The sequence below is a fragment of the Podarcis cretensis genome (genome assembly GCF_951804945.1).
Source record: "Podarcis cretensis genome assembly, chromosome: 1".
NCBI lineage: Eukaryota > Metazoa > Chordata > Lepidosauria > Squamata > Lacertidae > Podarcis > Podarcis cretensis.
In genome coordinates, this window is record NC_137170.1 from 85,267,416 (window position 1) to 85,290,642 (window position 23,227).

Sequence of the window (23,227 nt, forward strand, 5' to 3'; positions counted from 1 at the left end):
GGGCAGACCGATGGGGGAGGAGACGCTCCTTCAGATATACTGGACCGAGGCCATTTAGGGCTTTAAAGGTCAGCACCAACACTTTGAATTGTGCTCGGAAACGTACTGGGAGCCAATGTAGGTCTTTCAAGACCGGTGTTATATGGTCTCGGCGGCCGCTCCCAGTCACCAGTCTAGCTGCCGCATTCTGGATTAGTTGTAGTTTCCGGGTCACCTTCAAAGGTAGCCCCACGTAGAGCGCATTGCAGTAGTCCAAGCGGGAGATAACCAGAGCATGTACCACTCTGGCGAGACAGTCTGCAGGCAGATAGGGTCTCAGCCTACGTACCAGATGGAGCTGGTAAACAGCTGCCCTGGATACAGATTTGACCTGTGCCTCCATGGACAGCTGTGAGTCCAAAATGACCCCCAGGCTGCGCACCTGGTCCTTCAGGGGCACAGTTACCCCATTCAGGACCAGGGAATCCTCCACACCCGCCCGACTCCTGTCCCCCAAAAACAGTACTTCTGTCTTATCAGGATTCACCCTCAATCTGTTAGCCGCCATCCATCCTCCAACCGCCTCCAGGCACTCACACAGGACCTTCACCGCCTTCACTGGTTCTGATTTGAAAGAGAGGTAGAGCTGGGTATCATCTGCATACTGATGAACACCCAGCCCAAACCTCCTGATGATCCCTCCCAGCGGCTGCATGTAGATGTTGAAAAGCATGGGGGAGAGGACAGAACCCTGAGGCACCCCACAAGTGAGAGCCCAGGGGTCTGAACACTCATCCCCCACCACCACTTTCTGAACACGGCCCAGGAGGAAGGAGCGGAACCACTGTATGACAGTGCCCCCAGCTCCCAGCCTCTCAAGACGGTCCAGAAGGATGTCATGGTCGATAGTATCAAACGCCGCTGAGAGATCCAGCAGAACTAGGAAACAGCTCTCACCTTTGTCCCTAGCCCGCCGGAGGTCATCAACCAGTGCGACCAAGGCAGTTTCAGTCCCATGATGAGGCCTGAATCCCGACTGGAAGGGATCCAAATGGTCCGCTTCTTCCAGGCGTGCCTGGAGTTGTTCAGCAACCACTCGCTCAATCACCTTGCCCAAGAATGGAAGGTTTGAGACTGGGCGATAATTGGCCATCGTGGCCGCATCTAGAGATGGTTTTTTAAGAAGCGGTTTAATAACCGCCTCTTTCAGCGGGTCTGGGAAGGCTCCCTCATGGAGGGAAGCATTCACCACCCCACGAAGCCCATCGCCCAGTCCTTCCCGGCTAGCTTTTATAAGCCAGGATGGGCAAGGATCCAGGAGACAGGTGGTTGACTTCACTCGTCCGAGCAGCCTGTCCACATCCTCGGAGGTAACAGCTTGGAATTGATCCCACACAACTTGACCAGACAGGACTCTAGCACTCTCCCACCCCAGCCCTGCTCCCACGGTGGAGTCTACTTCTTCCCGAATCTGAGCGATTTTATCTGCAAAAAAATTTGCAAAATCATTGCAGGAGAACATGTGGCCCGTACTGGGCCCCGATGTTACAGGTGGTTCCGCTAAATTGTGAACCACCTGAAAGAGTCTCCTGCTGCTGTTTTCTGCAGATGCAATAGAGGCGGTGAAGAAAGTCTTCTTCGCCGTCGCTATCGCCACTTGGTAGGCTCGACGTTGAGCTCTAACCTGTGTCCGGTCAGATTCAGAATGGGTTATCCGCCACCGGCGCTCTAGCCGTCTCAACGATTGTTTCATTGCCCTCAGATCCGTGGAAAACCACGGGGCTCTCCGGGCTCCATGCAATCGGAGAGGGCGCTTCGGAGCCAAACAGTCAATAGCCCTGGTTAACTCCGCATTCCAGCGGGCCACCAGGGAATCGGCTGAAAGGCCATCAACATGGGATAAAGCATCCCCTACCACTCTCTGGAAACCATTTGGATCCATTAAGTGGCGGGGGCGGACCATCCGAATCGGTCCCACCTCCCTGCAGAGGGGATGGGTCGCAGAGAAGTCCAGTTGCACCAGGAAGTGATCTGACCATGGCACTTCTTTCGTTTCACTTTTACTTAGTGTCAGATCACCAACATCCGTAGAGGTAAACACCAGGTCCAAGGCATGTCCGCGGCTATGGGTTGGGCCAGACTTATTCAGGGACAGCCCCATGGAGGCCATGCTTTCCACGAAGTCCCGAGCGGCCCCTTGTAAGGTCGTGTCGGCATGGATGTTAAAATCCCCTAGGACGACCAAGCTAGGTGTCTCCAGGAGAACATCCGCCACGACCTGAAGCAGCTCGGGCAGGGAATTCTTGGTGCAGCGGGGAGGTCGGTACACCAAAAGGAATCCTGTACTGCCCCTATTGCCCAACTTCCAGAACAATTTAAATGTGATATAACAACATATAACTCTTTTTAAATCTTTATAGTGGCTTGGTAACTGTGCTACCTATCAGAAGTGATGACCCTCTTCTTTTCATTGTGTTAACCAGGTGCAAGTATCATGTCAACACAACTAAATGGCCGTAAACAATTACACTATGGCGACTGAATTCATCCTTCTTGGACTAACAGATCGGCTGGAGTTTCAAGTTCCTCTCTTTGTGTTATTCCTGTTGATCTATATTCTGACATTGGCTGGGAATATGGGGATGATAGTACTGATCAGGATTAGCCCCCGGCTTCACACCCCTATGTATTTCTTCCTTAGCAATCTTTCTGTAGTTGATCTCTGCTATTCTTCCATCTTTGCCCCAAGGCTGTTGATGAATTTAGCACAATCTAAGATCATTTCTTATGCGGGATGCATCACTCAGCATTGCTTCTTTGTAGTGTTCGTGAGTACCGAAGGCTTCCTCTTAGCTGCAATGGCATATGACCGTTATATTGCCATATGTAATCCCCTGCTCTATACTGCTATTATGTCCAAAAGTGTCTGCATTTACTTAGTAGCAGGGGCATACTTTGGGGGGATAGTGAATTCCATCACACATACTTCTGGATTGCTGACACTGTCATTCTGTGCTCCTAGTATAATCAACCACTTCTTTTGTGATACCCCAGCTATGTTGAAAGTTGCGTGCTCTGATATCCATATTAATGAACTTTTGTTGGTAACCTTCTCTGCGACAGTTGCTATTTCTACACTACTGATCATTGTAATCTCTTACCTCTACATCCTCTCCTCTGTCATAAAGATGCGCACTTCTGAGGGCAGAATCAAAGCCTTCTCCACCTGTGCTTCCCATATGACAGCTGTGACTTTGTTCTATGGACCAGTAAGCTTAAGTCACTTGCAGCCCAGTTTCATGTACTCTGTAGAACAGGAGAAGATCTCAGCTGTGTTCTACACCCTGGTGGTCCCAATGCTGAACCCATTAATCTACAGCTTGAGAAACAAAGAGGTAAAGGATGCTTTGAAGCAAATGATCAATTGTCAAAAGAAATAATCTGAGTCTCCTTGCCTCAGGATAGTTTAGACTGCAGGGGTGGGCAATCTGTGGACCTCCAGATGTTGGACCATGGCTCATATCTGTGGCCATTGGGCATGCTGACTGGAGCAGATTGGAGTTGGAGTCCAACAATATCCAACGATTCAAAGTCAAAGATTCCCCATCCCATATTGAGTCATTTCTTTTGAATGAGTTGGAGGTCAAATGGGGAGAGCAGATATTGTCTTAATTTGTCTGATATACAAATATGATGTACAAATAAAATAAAATGGAGGGAAAATAAGCTGGTGTAGAAAATGCCTTTGTTTATTCATTTCATTTGGCTATCTCCTCCCGAGAATAAAATGCTTCCCAAAGCAATACACACAAAATACAAAAGCAAAATTCACATCGATAACATTTCAAAGCAAACCAGTGAAACAACCCCATATTTTAAAATCTAGCTGTCCAACATAATATCAGAAAAGCAGCATAATAAAGCCACCAAGGCCAGGCCACACAATCAGATACCCAGACACAATTTGTTCCTGAAAGACAAGGCAGAAATATAGTTTTTACAGCCAGTGATGGAACCTACCTAACATCACATGGGATAGTGTGTGTGTGTGTGTGTGTGTGTGTGTGTGTGTGTGTAATATTACTGTTTACTTGATTTAAAGAACAACAACCCTCTAATCTAAAATATCCATTAGAAAAATACAGTCTGTTCCAATCACAGTGATTTAAGGGAGAAATAAACAGTCGTTCTTCATGTGGAGCAACCTTGTCCTACGTTTTGGCTGTGAGAGAACAGTGAAAGCAGAAAGCAGAGTGATAGCACTCTTGGGGTGCCTTGTTTCTTTCCCAAGTGCTCTTTTGGCTAACAGATAATTAAAAATCACAGCCCTCTCATTCTTTCTCATTCAGCTTGGGTGTCAAGGCTTCAGTGAATCCTATCACTCCCACGGCAGCAGCAAAGAAGCAGATAAAAGAAGAGTTCTTAGCAATTAGTTTATTCAGTAATCACAGCGAGAGACAAAATAATGCATCTCTCTCCTAGAAATGGCATTGTTCCAAGTAATGTGTCCCCCCCCCCCTTCATCTCTCTTATACTACGTCATCCCTGTGCCAGTTGGTCTGGGCTTTCTGTCTCTGAGCTTTCTGTTTGGCTACTCTCGCAGCACTCCTAATCCTGGGGGAGGGGGTCTCAGGAATGCTCTCCAAAGACACTGTGTCTGTTGGCTGCCTCTCTCCTGGTGCTTCTCTTTCTTCCTGCTGTTCCTCTAGTATTTCCCAGCTTCTGCAGCCTGTGAACTGTGCCCTTCTGCAAACCACTGCTCTAAATCTACACTGTCCTCCTGTTCTCAGGAAGGTTCAGAAGAAGGGGGGCAGCCCCCACCATTCCTCCTCAGTCCAGCCCCTGACATTGTGTGTGGGTGCTCAGGTTCAAGTGTCTTGGATTCTCATGGTTTCCAGTTGGTGGACTCAGGCTCAAAAGAAAAATTTTCAGAAGGAAAATGGTGGTGATTTCCCCCCATAAAGAAGTGGACTTCTGTGCTCATATCCCTGGCTACACAAGAACCTGTGAACTGTTGCTTTTTGTTTTTACCAGCCCTGATAACTGAGTGTCACCAACAATGGCAAATTTGGTCTTCTCACTGCTTACCTCTGATTTCATTTATGAACAGATTTAAAAGCATCAGTCCCAATACAGATCATTGTGGAACTCCACACCTTACTTCTCTTCATTGTGAAAACTTCATTTATTCCTACTTTTTGCCTCCTATACTTTTTCCAGTTTCTTATCAATAAAAGCACTGGTCACCTTATCCCATGACTTACTCAGAACTCAGTGGTGGTGGACTTTATGAAAGGCTTTTTAAAAGTCCTGTGGGTAAAACTCCCACAGCACCTGGTGCTTCCAACAGGAACACAGACAGGCATAGACAGGCAAGGAAGATGGCGGATCCCTCTGCCTCAATGCCACAGATGACCCAAATGCTGACAGGCCAAGGAGGAGGCTGGCAACCTAGCTTCCGAGGGAGCCAAGGGGAAGGCTTCTAGGGGGAGAAAGGAAGCAGTAATACTGTTTATGTTAGACTAAGAGAAGGAAGGGGAAAACCTGATCATAAGAATGTAGGAGAAGCCCATAGGAGGGTCCTATGATGAACCAGGCTCCTGAGTTCTGGGGACAAAGGGCTCACAAAGTCTACTTTTAAACAAAGATGGTCTGGGATTCTGAGGAACCTCAAAAGGGATGAGTTTGAGGAAAGACTGTAAAGTGTAACAGGATCAAAGAGATTTTAATAGATACTTTAACAATGGGTACAGAAAGTTATCTTAGCAAATCAGTTTATCTCAAATGAAGTTTGACTGCTCAACAAGCAAAGATCTTTCTGCCGATTGCCCTTTTCACAGCTTCCTTCACTTCCTTGTTCCTCAGACTATAAATCAAAGGGTTTAGCATAGGGATCACCAGTGTATAAAACACTGAGATAATTTTGTCTTGGTCCATTGTGTAGCCCGAGGTAGGCCGCAAATACATAAAGATCAGAGTTCCATAGAAGATAGTGACAGCCATGATATGGGATGCACAGGTAGAGAAGGCTTTGTGCCTACCCTCAGCAGAGTTGATCTTTAAGATGGTGGTGACAATGGAAACATAAGACACTAGGACAATCAAGATAGTACTCATGACAACTATTGTGGACAAGGTAAAATGAACAATGTCTGTACTGTGGATGTCAGAGCAGGACAACTTCAGGATTGGAGGGATATCACAGAAGAAATGGTTAATTACATTGGAGCCACAGAAAGACAAACTAAATATAAAAATTGTCTGTGCAGTGGAGTTCACAAAACCAGTTATGTATGACAAAATGACAAGCGAGATACAAAGTCTCTTGGACATTGCGGTGTGATAAAGTAATGGATTGCAAATAGCTACAAAGCGATCATAGGCCATCACACCCAAAAGACAACATTCATTTGTTACAAAGATACAGAAAAAATAAAACTGCACAGCACACTCAATGAAGGGAATGGTTCTGTTTTCAGATACAAAGGTCATGAGCATCTTAGGGGCAATAACTGTTGAATAACCAACATCTACAAGAGACAGGTTACTGAGGAAGAAATACATTGGAGTCTGAAGTCGGGCATCAATCCGGATTAAAATAATCATCCCAAAGTTCCCCACCAGGGTGGTGATATAAATACCAAGGAACAGCACAAAAAGAGGAATCTGCAGCTCTGGGTGATCCATAAATCCCACAAAAATGAATTCTGTCACGCTGGTATGATTCTTTCTTTCCATTTATGTTCCTTTGTTCTCCACTGAAAGAGAGAAGGAGCATTTACAATTAAATGAGCACCAACATTAATAGTTCTTCAAGACAAGTTCATGCACACTTGCTTGGTCCCCCATTTTTGAATAATTCCAGCCCCTTCTTTGATGACTGCATTCCAAATGCCTACTGCGTGATGCACCTCAATAGGTTCCACAACACTCATTAACAGCAGCAGTTTTGTTCCTTCCACTAGAGCAGGGATGGTCCTAGTGGTACAGTCCTCCAACACTTTATTCTATCCAACCCTATCAAAAAAGGGGAGGTTAAGTAGACATGGTACAGGGGTAGGCAAAGAAATTTAAATCTCTTCATCCAACCCAGCATCCAGTTTGATCATTTGATTGAGCATTGATAACCACCCTCTCTGCACAGATCAGTTGAGGAGAGGCTGTGCATGTGTCCTCAATGTCCTGCATCTCTTATGCACACAACAGCAGGTGTAAGAGCATGGGTATCCATGCCCATCACTGGCATGCACCCCTCAGAGGATTGGCCAAGGTTGACTGTTACCCTCAGGTCAAAACAAAATAGCCACTCCACCAGAGCCTCAAGCATCACACCTAACTGCAGTCTCCAGTACTATCAGTTGCAATGAGTCTTCTTTCTGAGTAAATATTATTGGGATGGAACTGTAACAACAAGTTACAGCAGAAAGGCAAGTCAGCAGAAAGGAGAAGGGAAATTAAGTTCCATTAAAAAGTCAGTGAGAGGCGGTTTCTCTGAATACTGCATGTTGGGGTGAAGAACAGGTGAGGTCTGCCACATGCATGCCTTGTTTGTGAGCATTCGAGAGGCATCTACCTGGTCACTGTTTGAAGCAATATGTTGGAGCTGATGGTCCTCTGATCTCAGCCAACCAGGTCCTTCTTCTGTTCTACATTTCCAGTACCTTGAAAAATGTTCAATACATTGGATAATATGTTGTATCCAATGTTTCTCTTTTTCATAATTGTTTTACATATAGAAAGTTCAACAGATGTTTTATGTTATCAGCCTGAGGGATGTTCTTAATACATAAGAAGGGTGTAGTCTAAACGTTCCACTAAAATAAATGAAATAAAATGCTGCTCTTTCACTATAGAAGGGCTTCTGATCCAAAAGAGGCTTCCACGAACAGAAAAAGGGTGGGAAGTGATTTTCAGAAATCTTCCATGCATCCCCCTTTGCCTTCCAAAACTCTGCTCCTAAAGATTGGGGGCACCCCAAATCAGCACTGCAAGTGGTAGAGAAGGTTGCAGGGAGAAATAGAAGGAAACTGCTTCCATTAGTCGAGGCTTCTGCTAAATCATAGAGCCTTCTGCAAATGGAAGTGCATGAGCGGATATAGCCCATTGTTTTTGTTGGTATTATGTATTCATATATCCTGCCAATAGGCATTCAAAGCAAGCTTTATGTAAGGACATATGAAAAGACTGCTTGAACATACCAGTCACTCATCTGGTCCAGCATCCTGTTCTCATAGCGGTCAACCACATGGCTGTTGGAAGCCAAGAAGCAGGTCTTGAAGGCAACAGCACTCTCTTATTTGATTCCCAGCAACTGGTATTCAGAAGCCTACTGCCTCCCTCAGTGAAGGTGCATACAAACCTTTCCACTCCTTATATCCAAAGAAAAATAAGAAAACTGTGCCTTGCCTTGAAAAGTTTGTGGAGCAACAGAAAGGAGATGGATAGATTCCCAGTTCCACACTGGATGAAACTAGGAAGAATCGTTCTGACGTTATACAGAAGCACAAATCCTCAATTGAATCCCATTAATTTCTCATTAAAGTATAGTACTCTGAAAGAAACACCCTACTGAGACATGAGACTTTAAATAGTCCAGTGCAATCATTGTATACATGTTTCATATGGTAACATATGGACATCATATGTCCAATATCTTCTATGCATCAGCTTTGATCTACACCATCACCACTCCAGTTGATTATTCCTGAATACTGGGCAAGTTTCACCATTTAAGGCTGCAGTCTTATCCACAGTTACTAGTGGGAGTAAATTCAGTGAGATTTACTTCTAGGCATAAAACTCCACGTTATAGTATGTTTTCAAAAATTCAATTAGACGCTGTTTTTTCTTCTAACACTTCTTGCCCAGATCTTGTATCAGTATGGTGTAAATGACAAGATGAAATGCCTTTAAAAAGCTGGTCCAACAAACTTGGGATAGCTCAGTCAGTAGAGTGTGAGACTCTTAATCTCAGGTTCATGGGTTCGAGCCCCACATTGGGCAAAAGATTCTTCCATTGCAGGAGGTTGGACTAAATGACTTTCATGATCCCTTCCAATTCTATGAGCGTAATATTTTGCACACAGTTTAAAAAGATGCAGAAGAAGGTCAATAACAACAACAACTCTTTCAACATTATTAGTCAAGCTGATGAATCTTACCAGTGGAAAGAAAAGGTATTTCATCCATGAATACAAGAGTCTTGTGTGAATTAGTAAGCATTGTTTATATATAATTCTTTGGAAACTAGGGACATAGACCCCATGGATCTTTCTAAGTAGGATATTGCTGGGATTGCAGCATTCCCTTCAGGCCTACTGAGCATTTGTAGATGACTGTGAAGTAGCATGTTGTCTCAGATATAGCACCAGTTCACATACCTTCATTCCTTCTTCTTTGGGTTATTTATTTATTTAACCAGTCTACAATCCAAGAATGCATGGCTGGTGTACAAAAATAGAATATCAAATATAATTCAAATCATAGTAAAGGTAAAGGTACCCCTGCCCGTACGGGCCAGTCTTGACAGACTCTGGGGTTGTGCGCCCATCTCACTTAAGAGGCCAGGGGCCAGCGCTGTCCGGAGACACTTCCGGGTCACGTGGCCAGCGTGACATCGCTGCTCTGGCGAGCCAGAGCCGCACACGGAAACGCCGTTTACCTTCCCGCTGGTAAGCGGTCCCTATTTATCTACTTGCACCCGGAGGTGCTTTCGAACTGCTAGGTTGGCAGGCGCTGGGACCGAGCAGCGGGAGCGCACCCCGCTGCAGGGATTCGAACTGCCGACCTTTCGATCGGCAAGTCCTAGGCGCTGAGGCTTTAACCCACAGCGCCACCTGCGTCCCAATTCAAATCATAATACAATGTTAAAAACATGAAGCCAACAATAATTAAAAATTGCAGAAATAGAAAAGACCAATTCAGGAAGGCTTGGAAGAAAATAAACATTTTCAACACAGTTTAACCAAATTTGCAGGTGTGCTTTCTGAAGTCTAGGGATGAGTCAGAAATTTGATTTTGTTTGCATTTCAATGGGAAGCTACCCAATTCACAGTTCTCAATCTTATATATGGACTGACACAAAGTTGTTATTATAAATTCATATTTCTCAGTAGAATAATTCCTAAAATTAATTCTAGCATTGGAATATGCAATGTTTGCTACTTTAGGCTCCATGAGCTCATTTGAGTCTCTTTTTCCCCAGCATTACCTATGTGTAGCAGTGATGACATGCTGCCCAAAAGCATGTGATGTGATTATTATTATTACTATTATTATTATTATTATCTATAAGATTTTGCAGACTTTGTGAGGAGAATCAGAACTTACAGGGTTAAACAGTTCTGAGTGACGTCTCACATTCTGAGGCGTGGCTAAGTTCACATAGGGGAGTGTTTCTGTGTGTGTGTGTCTCTCTTTCGCTTTGACGGTGAAGCGGAAAGATGCCAGCCAATTCGCCGGGCTGATTTATGTTGTTATTCTACTCATTAAAGACTATTGGAGATAAGAGAAAAGCCTGCATCCAGTTCGATTTATTACCCACACAAAGCAACAGCTTTCCCCACTGCGTGAACTCTGCTAAAGCCTTAAGTAAGAGAGCTAAGGGAGCTGGAAGAAGTTTTCAATCGGCACAGACGTCCAGTGACGCAGCAAGGAAACGTGCTGGACGCCATTTTATCTAACAGACTTTGGCTGTGAACTGAGGCCCTACCAAAAAAAAATTTCAAGTTGTGCCCCACTGCTTCAAATTGGGCCCCACTGGCTAGCCCTGAGTCTCATAGTTGCTGGGGCTGAGTTGCCCTACCCTTGCATGAAGTCTTGGGTTTGCAATTTTGGGAGAGGGGAGACTGTGGCACTGGGGAGTGGGCAGGCTGGCAAGGCCCCCTAGATTTAGAGGCCCGAGTTGCCCTGCCCTCGCATGAAGTCTTGGGTTTGCAATTTTGGGAGCGGGGAGACTGCCCACTGGGGAACGGGCAGGCTGGCGAGGCCCCCTAGATTTAGAGGCCCTAGGCTTCAGACTACTTAGCCTATACAGAAATCCGGCACTGCCCCCTGGTGCTTCCTCCTCCTATCCCATTATTTCCCAACTTTTCCCCTCATCTGCCTCTGAGCTGTGACCTCCCTCAAACCCCTGTTGTAATTCTAAACTGTCTTCCTCCTCCTCCTCCCTGGGGGGGCAGTCTCCACAATTCCTCCTCTGCCCAGTCTCTGACACAGTCACATTTATAGGAAAATGATTCCAAAATTGTCAGCACATTTTACAACTGTATCTTCCTCAGCCACCCAAAAGCCTCACTTGAAAACAGAGAGCAATGTTTGAGAGTAATTGGCACAATGGAAACACCTGAAATACTCTGTTTCTAGTGACACTGTTCTCTGCTACCCTTGTAGAATATATTTCAAAGATAAATACTGGAAATGAATCCTCTTTGTCAGTGGTTTTAACACCTGGAAGACTGCTTTGGAGAGCAAAAAAAAAGTGCTGTAAATACAATAGGTGCTATAGTATAGCAAACAGTATGGGAAGATCACAAATAGAGGTAAGGAATAGGGAAAGAGATTCACACCCTATTTGTTACTGAGCAGATAGGAATTATTTCATCAATATGGTGGAATGCATGGGCCAGCCCTCATGTGGCTAGAAAACAAGTTTGAAGATGGAACACTCTTCTGCATTCACCATTCTGGGTTGTTTTTTTAAGCTACTGAATGTGGCTCTAAGCAACAATGCATGCACACACACACACACACACACACACACACACACACACACAAAGATGTGCAAGTGTGTTGTAGTGGGGCATGGATTACAATGCATGTTATGATAGTTTGCTGCACACATGCACATTACAGCAAAATTTATGGGGCCCCACAAAGATAAATTTACTGGACATGCCCCTGGAAGGCATTAAATGCACAAAAATCTGTGGTAAAATGTGCATGTACAGGGCACTGTGCAACATTCAGAAATACAAACAATAAAGTATAAAACAGTGGGGAAATTCTCCAGTTCTGAAATTTTAAAACCTGAGGAGAAATTTAGATGAGAAACACAGAGGCACCCCAGTATATTGGTTGCTCCCTAACATCCTTCATTGAGTTAATGTGATGCTGCTTGGCAAATGGTCTTCAAACCAACAGCCCAGTCCTCCCCACGTCTTTAACTCTCATTGAGTTCTGCTTAGAATTACAGTGCTACTATAGTTAGTACAGTGTTACTGAAGTTAAACCTTTTTACATTCCATGTTACATTCCATTTTACCTGCCCCATTGAAATAAGCTGAAGCTATGTTTGAAATACATCCTACCTTTTTTTAAAAAAAAAATCTTAATAATGACCATGTATTTTCTAACATTGTATAACTGCAAAATACCAACATGATGTCCATACAAGGATGCAATACTAATCCAGCATTTCTATTCTTACTGCTTATTTATTCCTAAAACAAATAATATGTAGTACTCCCCTCCTTTGCCATCTACCCCTCTTTGTCCCATTTGCTACTGAAAAGTTTTAAGTATCAATAGAAATATCCATATAATGTTTCTAATCCAGGAGTTTTACACAAATGTTGAGCTGGGATACTTACAGAAGTAGCACTAAATCAAGTTCAACATAGCACTAAGAAAATTATTCTACAAGCAAAAGGATTTCTCCCTGCACATTGGAACACTCTCCTCATCTGTTCCCTCTGTTAGCTCCTTATATCTGTTTTGGATTTCTCCCAACACCCCAGCACAGATTTTGGGATGACATGGAGAAAGTAAAGTCCCATTGCGGATAGTGCTAATCCTTGTATTCAAATATTTAGTTGACTACCACCCCTAATATTTCCAATTTAGTGGAACATTGTACTCAGTGCAATGATAAATGACTTCAAGGTTGTTCTTAAGAAATGAAATGAGAATAAGTATTATTGCAATCTATTTGATTGCAGCTTCCCCCTCCTGCTTGCAGCTCCCCCTGCTCCTGTAGCAAAAATATTCATATAGGACATAAAGTAATACATAAAACATCCCTGACTATTGGGTATGCTGGGTCACGTTGAACACAGTTGGAGTCCCACACTGTCTGGAAAGCCACAGGTTGCCTGTCCTTCTTTTAGAAGAAAAGATATCCCTGTGTTACAATGAGTGTGGGAAGATAGCCAGCGGTAGGTGAAGGAAGCCTGAGTAAAATTTGTTTGAATGATTTCTACACGCATCCTCTCCTGGCAATTGACCCAGCCCTCTCACTTTCAACTCCATTTCAAGAAAGCTGGAATAAATTACGGTAACTTACCCAGGAAGAGTATCTGTTCTCAAAATATTCCTGCACAATACAGCATAATGTGTTATTTCCATGAGGCATTTGTATTTGATATAGTTTAATGGTTAGCTGAGGATGCGATTCGGAACAATATGAATTTTAGATGAGGCACATGATGTTCTTCAGTTATCGTTCATGCCTTCGGGACCTAATCACATGAATGCAAGCCTCCTCCAAAGATTATTACACATCACCTTTAATGAGTTTCAAAGAAAACTCATGAACTGTTGAAATAGTTTAACTTTTAAAGGTCTCTCACAACACATTTTCATCAATAATGATTCCTGAGAGTTAGTAATGCTAGCAATTATCAATCTTGTTTTACTGAAGTTTAAGTCAATCATCAGTCAGCCAGTTTCTAATATTTCAATCATAGATGATTTTAACTCAGATGATTTTGGGGCCCTGATGAGGCTCACCCCAGTCCGTTGGGATCCCTAAGCTCCTTTCAGCGCCTTTCATTCTACTAGACTCTCCAGGATATCTCCTTGGGGCTCATGAGAAAGATACCCTTACCCTTTAATATCCCAAATTCATCTTTTTTTCCTCTCCAGAAGAGAGCCACCTGATGATACCATCACTTCAGGATGATGTATGTGATATAGGAATCAGATCTTTACTGTGGCAGCATCTATCCTTTGGAATGCAGACAGGCACTGTCTCTATTGTTGCTGTTTTTTTGGTGTTGACTGAAGACCTTCCTTTTCCAACCACCCTTTATCTCAGTCTCTATCTATATTGGCTGTGTAAATGGTTTTACATATAGAATTCTATTTTTTAAAAAACCAACCATTTTTATTGTGAAATTGTTTTGAGATACTTTATGGATAGTAACTCATGAATGGGTTCAAATACATAAAGAGTATGCAGAGATTTGCATAGGCATTGCTAGGATTTCATTGCTCTTACTCAGCTAAGTGAAACTAGTGCAAGGCTAGAACCTAAAGTTGCTATCCTGCTCACAGATATTGCAGCTGAAATCAACTAGAGCTTACTTTTGCAAAAGTGTATAGAAAATATCATCAATCAGGTGGCCATGGACCTTCTCTGCTGCCCACAGGTTGCCCTTCTGGGCTTGAAAGAAGCATCCTATTTTGACCAATAGGATAAGCTGCATTGTGTGCTTGGTTGTAGTGTGTGTGGCACTCATGACAATTTTCCTGATTTGCAAATGTGCCCAAGAAGGTTGCCAGTCCCTGGCATATAGGAATTGTGAAGAAAGCAAATCCAACCATCATCTGCTTACTATATAGCTGTAGATCCTATATGTATTCACATGCAGAAGAGACCTTATCTGGGCTAAATGGTGACAAAAAACCAGACCATTGTGACAGAATTTATTTTCTTGGGCTTTACAGAGCACCCAGAGTTCCAGATGCGCGCCTCTTCTTGGTGTTTCTGTTCATTTATGTTGTGACTCTTGTGGAAAATCTTGGGGTGATTATGTTGATCAGGATGGATTGGCAACTTCATACTCCCATGTACTTCCATACTTCCTCAGCAACCTGTCTCTCTTGGATGTTGCCTATATAATGACCATTGCTCCCAGAATGTTGATAACATCATCATCATCACCACCATCATCATCATTATTAAACTTTATTAGACAGACAACATTAAATTACACAACATCCCACACCAAACCAGAATATACAACAGAATACAACAATACAGAATACAAAATGTTGATAACTTTTGTGATGGAAAGCAAATCTATTTCGTTCAATGAGTGTGCAATTCAGTTCTTCTTTTTCTGCATTTCTGTGTCCAGGGAGTGTGACCTCCTGGCTGCAATGGCATATGATCACTTCACAGCCATCTGCAGCCCGTTGCTGTATACAGTTATCATGTCCAGAAGACTCTGCATTTCTTGATTATGGTTGCATATACCTATGGCATTGTGTATGCAGTTGTTCAGACAATTTTCATATTCAGTTTGATATTCTGTGGCTCTAATGTCATCAATCATTTCTTCTGCGATGTGCCCCCCATTCTGAAACTGTCGTGTTCTAACACCTATTTTATCCATCTTGTACATTTCATCTTCTCCACCATTATTTTGTCAAGCACCATCTTAACCGTTCTTGTTTCCTACATATACATCCTGGCAGCCATTCTCTGAATCAATTCTACAGAAGGTCGATGCAAAACCTTCTCCACTATTGCTTCCCACTTGACTGCTCTGACCATTTTTGGGAACTGCCATATTCGTGTATGTAAGACCTGATTCCAGGTTTGCAGTTGCCCATGACAAAATCATCTCTTTGTTCTATACTCTAGTAATTCCTATGCTAAACCCCCTGATCTACAGCCTAAGGAACAAGGAAGTGAAGGTTGCTTTGAAGAGGTCTATACAAAGGAAACTTTCTTCTCAATAAAAGCTTTGCTTAGGGACTGGTATGTAAAAATAAATAAATAAATGGTTCTGTAACAGAAAGCTATCAGCACTGTGATATTGAACTTGAACAGTTTTTATGTGCCATTCAAGCTTGCAAAGTTAGCCGCTATCAACTCTCAAAATCAGTAATGGGTGCGGGCTTGCATCCACATGCATGTGCCCTTTTACCATGTCAGTTTCAGGAACTCTACTTCCTTGTCACTCACAGTCAATTGATATGATCCAAAAATGTAAATCTAGGCATACCTAAATATATGTCCATCTTCTGCATCTTGTTAAAGATTGGTCACCTTTCAATGACCAATATAGCAGATTACAGTTCTCATCATGATCAATAAATATAGTGTCACCAAAATGTCAGTTTTCCTGGACATGGTTAGATCTGTCCATCACAGTATTTGCTATTGCTTTATCTGTTTAACAACCTTGTTTATTTAATGAAATGTAGCTGTCCTGAGCAAAAACTTGTGAAATGTTCCTCTTCAAGTATTTATAGAGCTATGAAATTACCGTATTTTTTGCCCTATAGGACGCACATTTTCCCCTCCAAAAATGAAGGGGAAATGTGTGTGCGTCCTATGGGGCCAATGCAGGCTTTCGCTGAAGCCTGGAGAGCGAGAGGGGTCGGTGCTCACCGACGCCTCTCGCTCTCCAGGCTTCAGGAAGCTCTGCGCAACCCTAGGGAGCCCGGCGTGACTTCCCATCTGTCTCCCTAGGCTTGCGGATAGCAGGCTGTTCTGGGGGCTGGGGTCGGGGGAAGCTCAGGCTTCCCCCGCGCCGGCCCTGTGCCTGGGGGGGGGGATAATTTTTTTTCTTTATTCCCCCCCCAAAAAAACCTAGGTACGTCCTATGGGGTGGTGCGCCCTATGGGGCGAAAAATACGGTACTCCATCTCAAACCACTAGTACATGTATCAAAGTTATAACCAACAGCACGTCCATTCAAAATATCAGTGGGATTTACTTACATACCATATATTTACCATTGTGGCTTTGATGTCTATAACATTTAGGACACAAGACAACTACACTTAAGCAGCAGTGAACTCAATACAAGAGTTAAACATATGTTTAACCACTGCCCATTTAAATAAATAGCCAGATACCTGTTTTATCTAAAATTGCTTTATTTATACCACTTTTCTATCTCCCTGTATCTGCCAAAAGGTCTTCTGACACAAGGACTAGAATCTTCACAATCCAGACATGTATTGCAGCCTTATGCGCCTTCCTAAAAGAAAGGCATGTTTCCATGTTTCTTTTTCTTTTTCAGTGCAGCTTCTTCCTTAATGCAACTGCTGGATTGTTCCACTGTGTCCTTGAAGTAGGGACCTTGACTACGACCCATCATCAGCAGATCAAATGTTGACATGAAAACTGAAACAAATCCTTAATATCATTGTCAGGCACCTAACTTAAAGCTGCTAAAGGGATCACCACCATTAACCTTTACTAAGAGGTAAAGATACATTTCAAAATTCAGGAAGGAAAAATGGGTGTGTTTTTATACCATGGAAAAAGCTGTAACAGATGCATTGTTGCCCATGGTGTACTCTAGCAGTGCCGTCCAGTAGTAACCTCTAGATTCCATTGTGGTGCAATCAAAAAGAGGCATTTCCACCCTTATCAGAAACCAATGGGAGAAGTAGAATTGTTCAAGTGCCTAGGTCTGATTAGTTAGATGCAACACATGAGCAGAGGCTGCTGATATCAATGAGGAAGGCTAGTTGCATGTCTGTTGTCTTTGTCCATGAAGTTTTCTTGGCAGGGATACTGGAGTGGCTTGCCGGTTCCTGCTCCAGGTGGATCACATTTGGTCAAAACTCTCCACTATGACCTGTCCATCTTGGGTGGCCCTGCACGGCATAGTTCATAGCTTCTCTGAGTTATTCAAGCCCCTTCACCACGGCAAGGCAGTGATCCATGAAGTGATCACTGAAAATTGGGAAAGGAGTACGACAAGGCTGTATATTGTCTCCCTGCTTATTTAACTTATATGCAGAATTCATCATGCGAAAGGCTGGGCTGGATGAATCCCTAGCCGGAATTAAGATTGCCAGAAGAAATATCAACAACCTCAGATATGCAGATGACACAACCTTGATGGCAGAAAGTGAGGAGGAATTAAAGAACCTTTTAATGAGGGTGAAAGAGGAGAGCGCAAAATATGGTCTGAAGCTCAACATCAAAAAAACGAAGATCATGGCCACTGGTCCCATCACCTCCTGGCAAATAGAAGGGGAAGAAATGGAGGCAGTGAGAGATTTTACTTTCTTGGGCTCCATGATCACTGCAGATGGTGACAGCAGTCACGAAATTAAAAGACGCCTGCTTCTTGGGAGAAGGGCAATGACAGGCCTAGACAGCATCTTAAAAAGCAGAGACATCACCTTGCCAATAAAGGTCCATATAGTTAAAGCTATGGTTTTCCCAGTAGTGATGTATGGAAGTGAGAGCTGGACCATAAACAAGGCTGATTGCCGAAGAATTGATGCTTTTGAATTATGGTGCTGGAGGAGACTCTTGAGAGACCCATGGACTGCAAGATCAAACCTACCCATTCTGAAGGAAATCAGCCCCTGAGTGCTCACTGGAAGGACAGATCATGAAGCTGAGGCTCCAATACTTTGGCCACCTCATGAGAAGAGAAGACTCCCTGGAAAAGACCCTGATGTTGGGAAAGATTGAGGGCACAAGGAGAAGGGGACGACAGAGGACAAGATGGTTGGATAGTGTTCTTGAAGCTACCAGCATGAGTTTGACCAAACTGCGGGAGACAGTGGAAGACAGAAGTGCCTGGTGTGCTCTGGTCCATGGGGTCACGAAGAGTCGGACACGACTAAACGACTAAACAACAACAACACAGTTGCATGTCAAGGCCCTGAGCCCTCCCCCATTTGTTGAATAATAAAACACATAAGACACCAGTATTTTAGGTTAATGGGATAATTAAGGCCACAACTTTATTGCTTACAGAATGTGAGTGGTATTGGCTTAGTCACTGGAAATGAATTGACTATATCTGACTCCTGCCCACCATGCAGGTAGTCCAGTTAGGGTCAATCACCAGTAGGGGGAGCCCTGTTGATGTACATCAACTGAGAGCTCCCCCAGGGTGCCCAATGGGGTCATGGCATGGCCCTAGCCCCTACCTGGGCTTCGGACAAGATCCACACCCCCAGATCCCTTTAATGGAATATCCTTAAAGAGGAGGGGCAGGTGATGGCCACAACCTCCCCTCCCATAAACCAGGTTTTACCAATGCCTAACCGCCAAACCTTACAAATTTGTGATGATTGCTACGAGGCAGGCGAAAACCACATGGCCGGTGCCAATTTGCCAAGTGGAAAAGTTCCCACCTGGCCTCCTCAACAGAACACATAGTAACAAACCAAAACAATAAACCTCCTGTATAGTTTAAATGGTCATATAGTGATTAATTAGCCAAAGGCCAACATACCAAATATGTTGCTATTGTTAGGTTGGCCTCATTGCTCATTATTTGGGGGATAAGATATACTGCAGCTGCTGCTGAATCTACTGCAGGCTTCCTCAATCTCAGCCCTCCAGATGTTTTTGGCCTACAACTCCCATGATCCCTAGCTAGCAAGACCAGTGGTCAGGGATGATGGGAATTGTAGTCTCAAAACATCTGGAGGGCCGAGGCTGAGGAAGCCTGATCTACTGCATTGTGAGTATTGCACTGGCAGAAATAGTGCAGCAATAAGCAGCAATAAGCAAAATGACTTCTGTATGCAAGCTTACATTAAAGTGACATGGAGTAGATTAATGGTTGAAAATATGTACTGAAATGAGTGGCATGGGGACAGTTTTGTTTCAAACCAATTATGGAAATAAACTCCCAGCTTGCAGGTCCTCAGGTGATGACTATGTGAAGAGGTCATACTGAATATTTTAATGATATGGGTTTCTCTCCTGAGAATTTCAGCAATTCTGTTTCTAGCTCAATACCAAACCAACTATAAAGCGAGAAATTCTATCCACATTTCCTTGCTTTTTATGCTTTGGGAATGACATTTTGTGATTCACAGGTAAGAGTTCTTAAACTATTTCTTATTATTATGGTTGACTCATGAAATATTGGCCAATAAAAAATGTTCTCTGGCATTCAGAAGTATAAGCAGCTAAATTGTCTGGAAGCTAAACAGGTTTTCAGTAGCCACCAAAGTTGGGCAGGATTTGAAAGCCCTTTTGAGATGCTGCATTACAAATCTCTTGCAGGTTTCCTAGGGATCTACGCAGCCAAAGCTGATCTTCAGAAACATTGAGTGAGGTATGAACATCACATAGATTCATCCACTTATTATCATCCATTTATTAATCTAGAAGTTTATTAATCCTTTTGGCATTGCCAAACTCCAACCCATGCAAAACCACTTTAAAGTCAAGGGGATCATTGTTGGTGCATTATCTTTTTAATCATCCATTTATAATATCTCCTTATTTATCTATATTTGTTGTGACCCAGCAAACCCTAAGGACTGTTTGGGTGCTGCAGGGCTATTTATTTATTTATTGTCTACAGCTGCCTTGGCAATAAATGGGGAGGGGCTTTTCACAGGTGGGAGAAGAGAAACCATTCTGGGACTCACAGCCACAATCCAGGCTTTCTTTTAAAAAAAGTGCTGGGTGCAACCAGTGCAGAAATATTTTGAAAGGCTAGATTATCCACATTGCCCAGCTGCAATGGTGCAACAAGTTCTGACTGGCATCTTATATTTGCACTGTAAAATTTGGGAGCACGGAACTTACTCTGATGTGAATGTGTTTAAGGATTGCAATCTTAAATTCATAGAATAACATAATTTTTAATACCTACTTTTTTGATGTGTAAAAGAATGTTGGTATATGGATGGAAAAGATGCATCACTGGGCATTAATGCTGTTGTGAGCACTAGCCAATAGGTGCCCATTATTCATCCAGAAGTACATCCCACAAAATATAGGCACAATAGATTGCACTTCTACATGTGGTGGGTGGGGGTGAGAGAATTTCAAAATGCCAGCAATTCAGTTTTAGCAAGTTTTGTGCAAAAGAGAGAGACAAGGAGATACAGAAAGATACAGAGAGAGACTTCGTCCTCCCACAAGGAAGGACGTTGCTGTGGAAATTACAGTTAGAATGCATGTTGGCAAGCCTACTTGAGTGCTTATTATACCTAATTCTAAATATATGTTCTGATGTCAAACTGATTTGCTACTCAAAATAGTCTACCTGAATTCTACACAAAGAAAGGGGGGAGAGGAAAAGGTAGGAAACAAAGACATTTTTAGTTATTCCTTTCAAAACTGGTGGTAAGAATGCTAACCCCCTCATTCAATGCAGTAGGTAGAGAACTACTCAGTCAAAACCTCCATTGTACCAAGTGCTTTTTTTCTAAAATAATGTCTAGGGGCACTCTCATTTTCCTGCTCATATTGAAATATTGCCCCCCAATGAGGCCAAACTTGGATTCACAAAATGTTTAGGGGTATGCATACCCCCAGAAAAAAGGCACTGGTTATAGCTCTTTTTTCATTAATGGATTTTTATTCTGGTTATTTAAAGCAAAGTTGGTAGACTTGAAACTGTGCTCTAGAAAATGTCTGACGAAGGCTTTCTCAACCTCTCTTTACATGAAATGATGGAGGCTGCTTTTCCAGGCAATCCAGTCATTATGAGACTGGTCTTCCCCCAAATAAGGGCTGCTTCAGTGAATTTTCTTATTCATTTCACATCAATGTCTAGTGAACAAATTCATCAAAGCAGAAACCGTGTTACTGTTTCTGACAAAACAATATAATAATAATAATAATAATAAGAAGAAGAAGAAGAAGAAGAAGAAGAAGAAGAAGAAGAAGAAGAAGTGACTCTTCTCAGTGTCCCACTTAGGATGGGACAAAAGAGAAGGTATTCCCAGTGGCTGCACCCAGGTTAGGGAACCCAGAAATCATTTTATTTTTATGATTTATTTTTTAAAAAAATGTGGCCCTGTCCCTGTTTTGCAATTGTTTGATGCTGTATTATGAAATTGTAATGTTTCATTATGTACCAGATCAATCACCTCACACTTCAGGAGAGGGCCTCCTGCAGATTCCATCTTACTAGAAAGTCCATACCATATGACATAGGAATCAGGCTTTTAGTGTGGTGGTACCTACCCTTTTGAACTTCCTCCTATTACACATCAAGCAGGGATCATCTCTATTGCCTTTTCACAATATACTCCTGAGAGATGTAGAAAAGCAAAGATGTGGTTGACCTTGATTGTCACATTATGCTAATAATTATTTTTATCCCATTATAGAGGAATAATAATGAAGCAAAATCTCACTTCTGTAACGGAATTCATCCTTGTAGGATTCATGGACCACCCTGACCTCCAAGTCCCCCTCTTCATCTTGTTCCTGGTTATCTATGTAGCCACAATAATAGGCAACCTTGGGATAATCATAGTAACCAGTGTGGATGCTCGGCTCCACACCCCAATGTACTTTTTCCTGAGAAACCTCTCTGTTATTGATATTGGTTATTCAACTGCCATTGCCCCCAAGTTGCTGACAACCTTTGTGGCAGAGAAGACAACCATTTCTTTCAAGGGATGCACAGTGCAGTTTTTCTTTTTTTGTCTGTTTGTGACCACTGAAGGCTGCCTTCTTGCTGTGATGGCGTACGATCGCTTCACAGCCATCTGCAACCCACTGCTCTATTTTGCTGTTATGTCAAAGAAGTTGTGTGCCATATTGGTGGTAGTTGCATATAGTTGTGGCTTGGCAAGTTCAACTATCCATACTATTTTTATATTCAATTTGTCCTTCTGCAGTTCAAATATCATTAATCATTTTTTCTGTGATGTTCCTCCTATACTCCAGTTGTCCTGTTCTGACACCCATGTCACTCGCACTGTGCACTTCATTTTATCCACTGTCATTGCACTGACAACTTTTCTCATTGTCTTAGTCTCCTACATTGCCATAGTTTTTGCTATCATACAGATCCGTTCTGCCCAGGGCAGATACAAAGCCTTCTCCACCTGTGCTTCCCACCTGACCACAGTCACTATCTTCTTTGGAACCATCATCTTCATGTATATACGGCCTGGCTCCAGTTTCCCAAAGGATCAGGACAAAATAGTTTCTGTGTTCTATACTCTTGTGACATCCTTGCTCAACCCTCTCATCTACAGCCTAAGGAACAAAGATGTGAAAGATGCTGCATGCAGGATAGTAGGCAAGGTGGCATTTCTGAAGTAGCCACTCTGCAATTGCTTCATCCTGCCTCCACCATCATTGCCATAAGGGCATGAATTCCCCCTGTCCAGTTACCCCACAGCAGTGTCCAATGGTTCCTACAAGCAAGCCACTTTTCCTGTTACTGTTGATGCTACCTGTACTTTAGGGACTTGCTTTGAGCCAGTGATGTTCAGTTAAATTCTTTGTGTTTGGGCATCTGTGTGAACTATGAAAAGCCATGGTAGGTTCACCACACACACATGACTCTTGGGATGAAATACACTGACCTTTTTAAAAATGATTTCTCTG

The 23,227-nt window shown here is 43.0% G+C and overlaps 1 protein-coding gene across 1 annotated transcript; it reads left to right on the plus strand.

The window, feature by feature from the left end:
- Positions 1-2,489: 2,489 nt before the first annotated feature.
- Positions 2,490-22,939, plus strand: LOC307201159 (uncharacterized protein; the record flags this gene model as incomplete). The annotated part of the gene is made up of 4 exons (XM_079950216.1): positions 2,490-3,418; positions 15,569-15,685; positions 16,959-17,009; positions 21,994-22,939. 4 exons carry the CDS (start codon positions 2,490-2,492, stop codon positions 22,937-22,939), a joined length of 2,043 nt encoding a protein of 680 aa, XP_079806342.1.
- Positions 22,940-23,227: the final 288 nt, after the last annotated feature.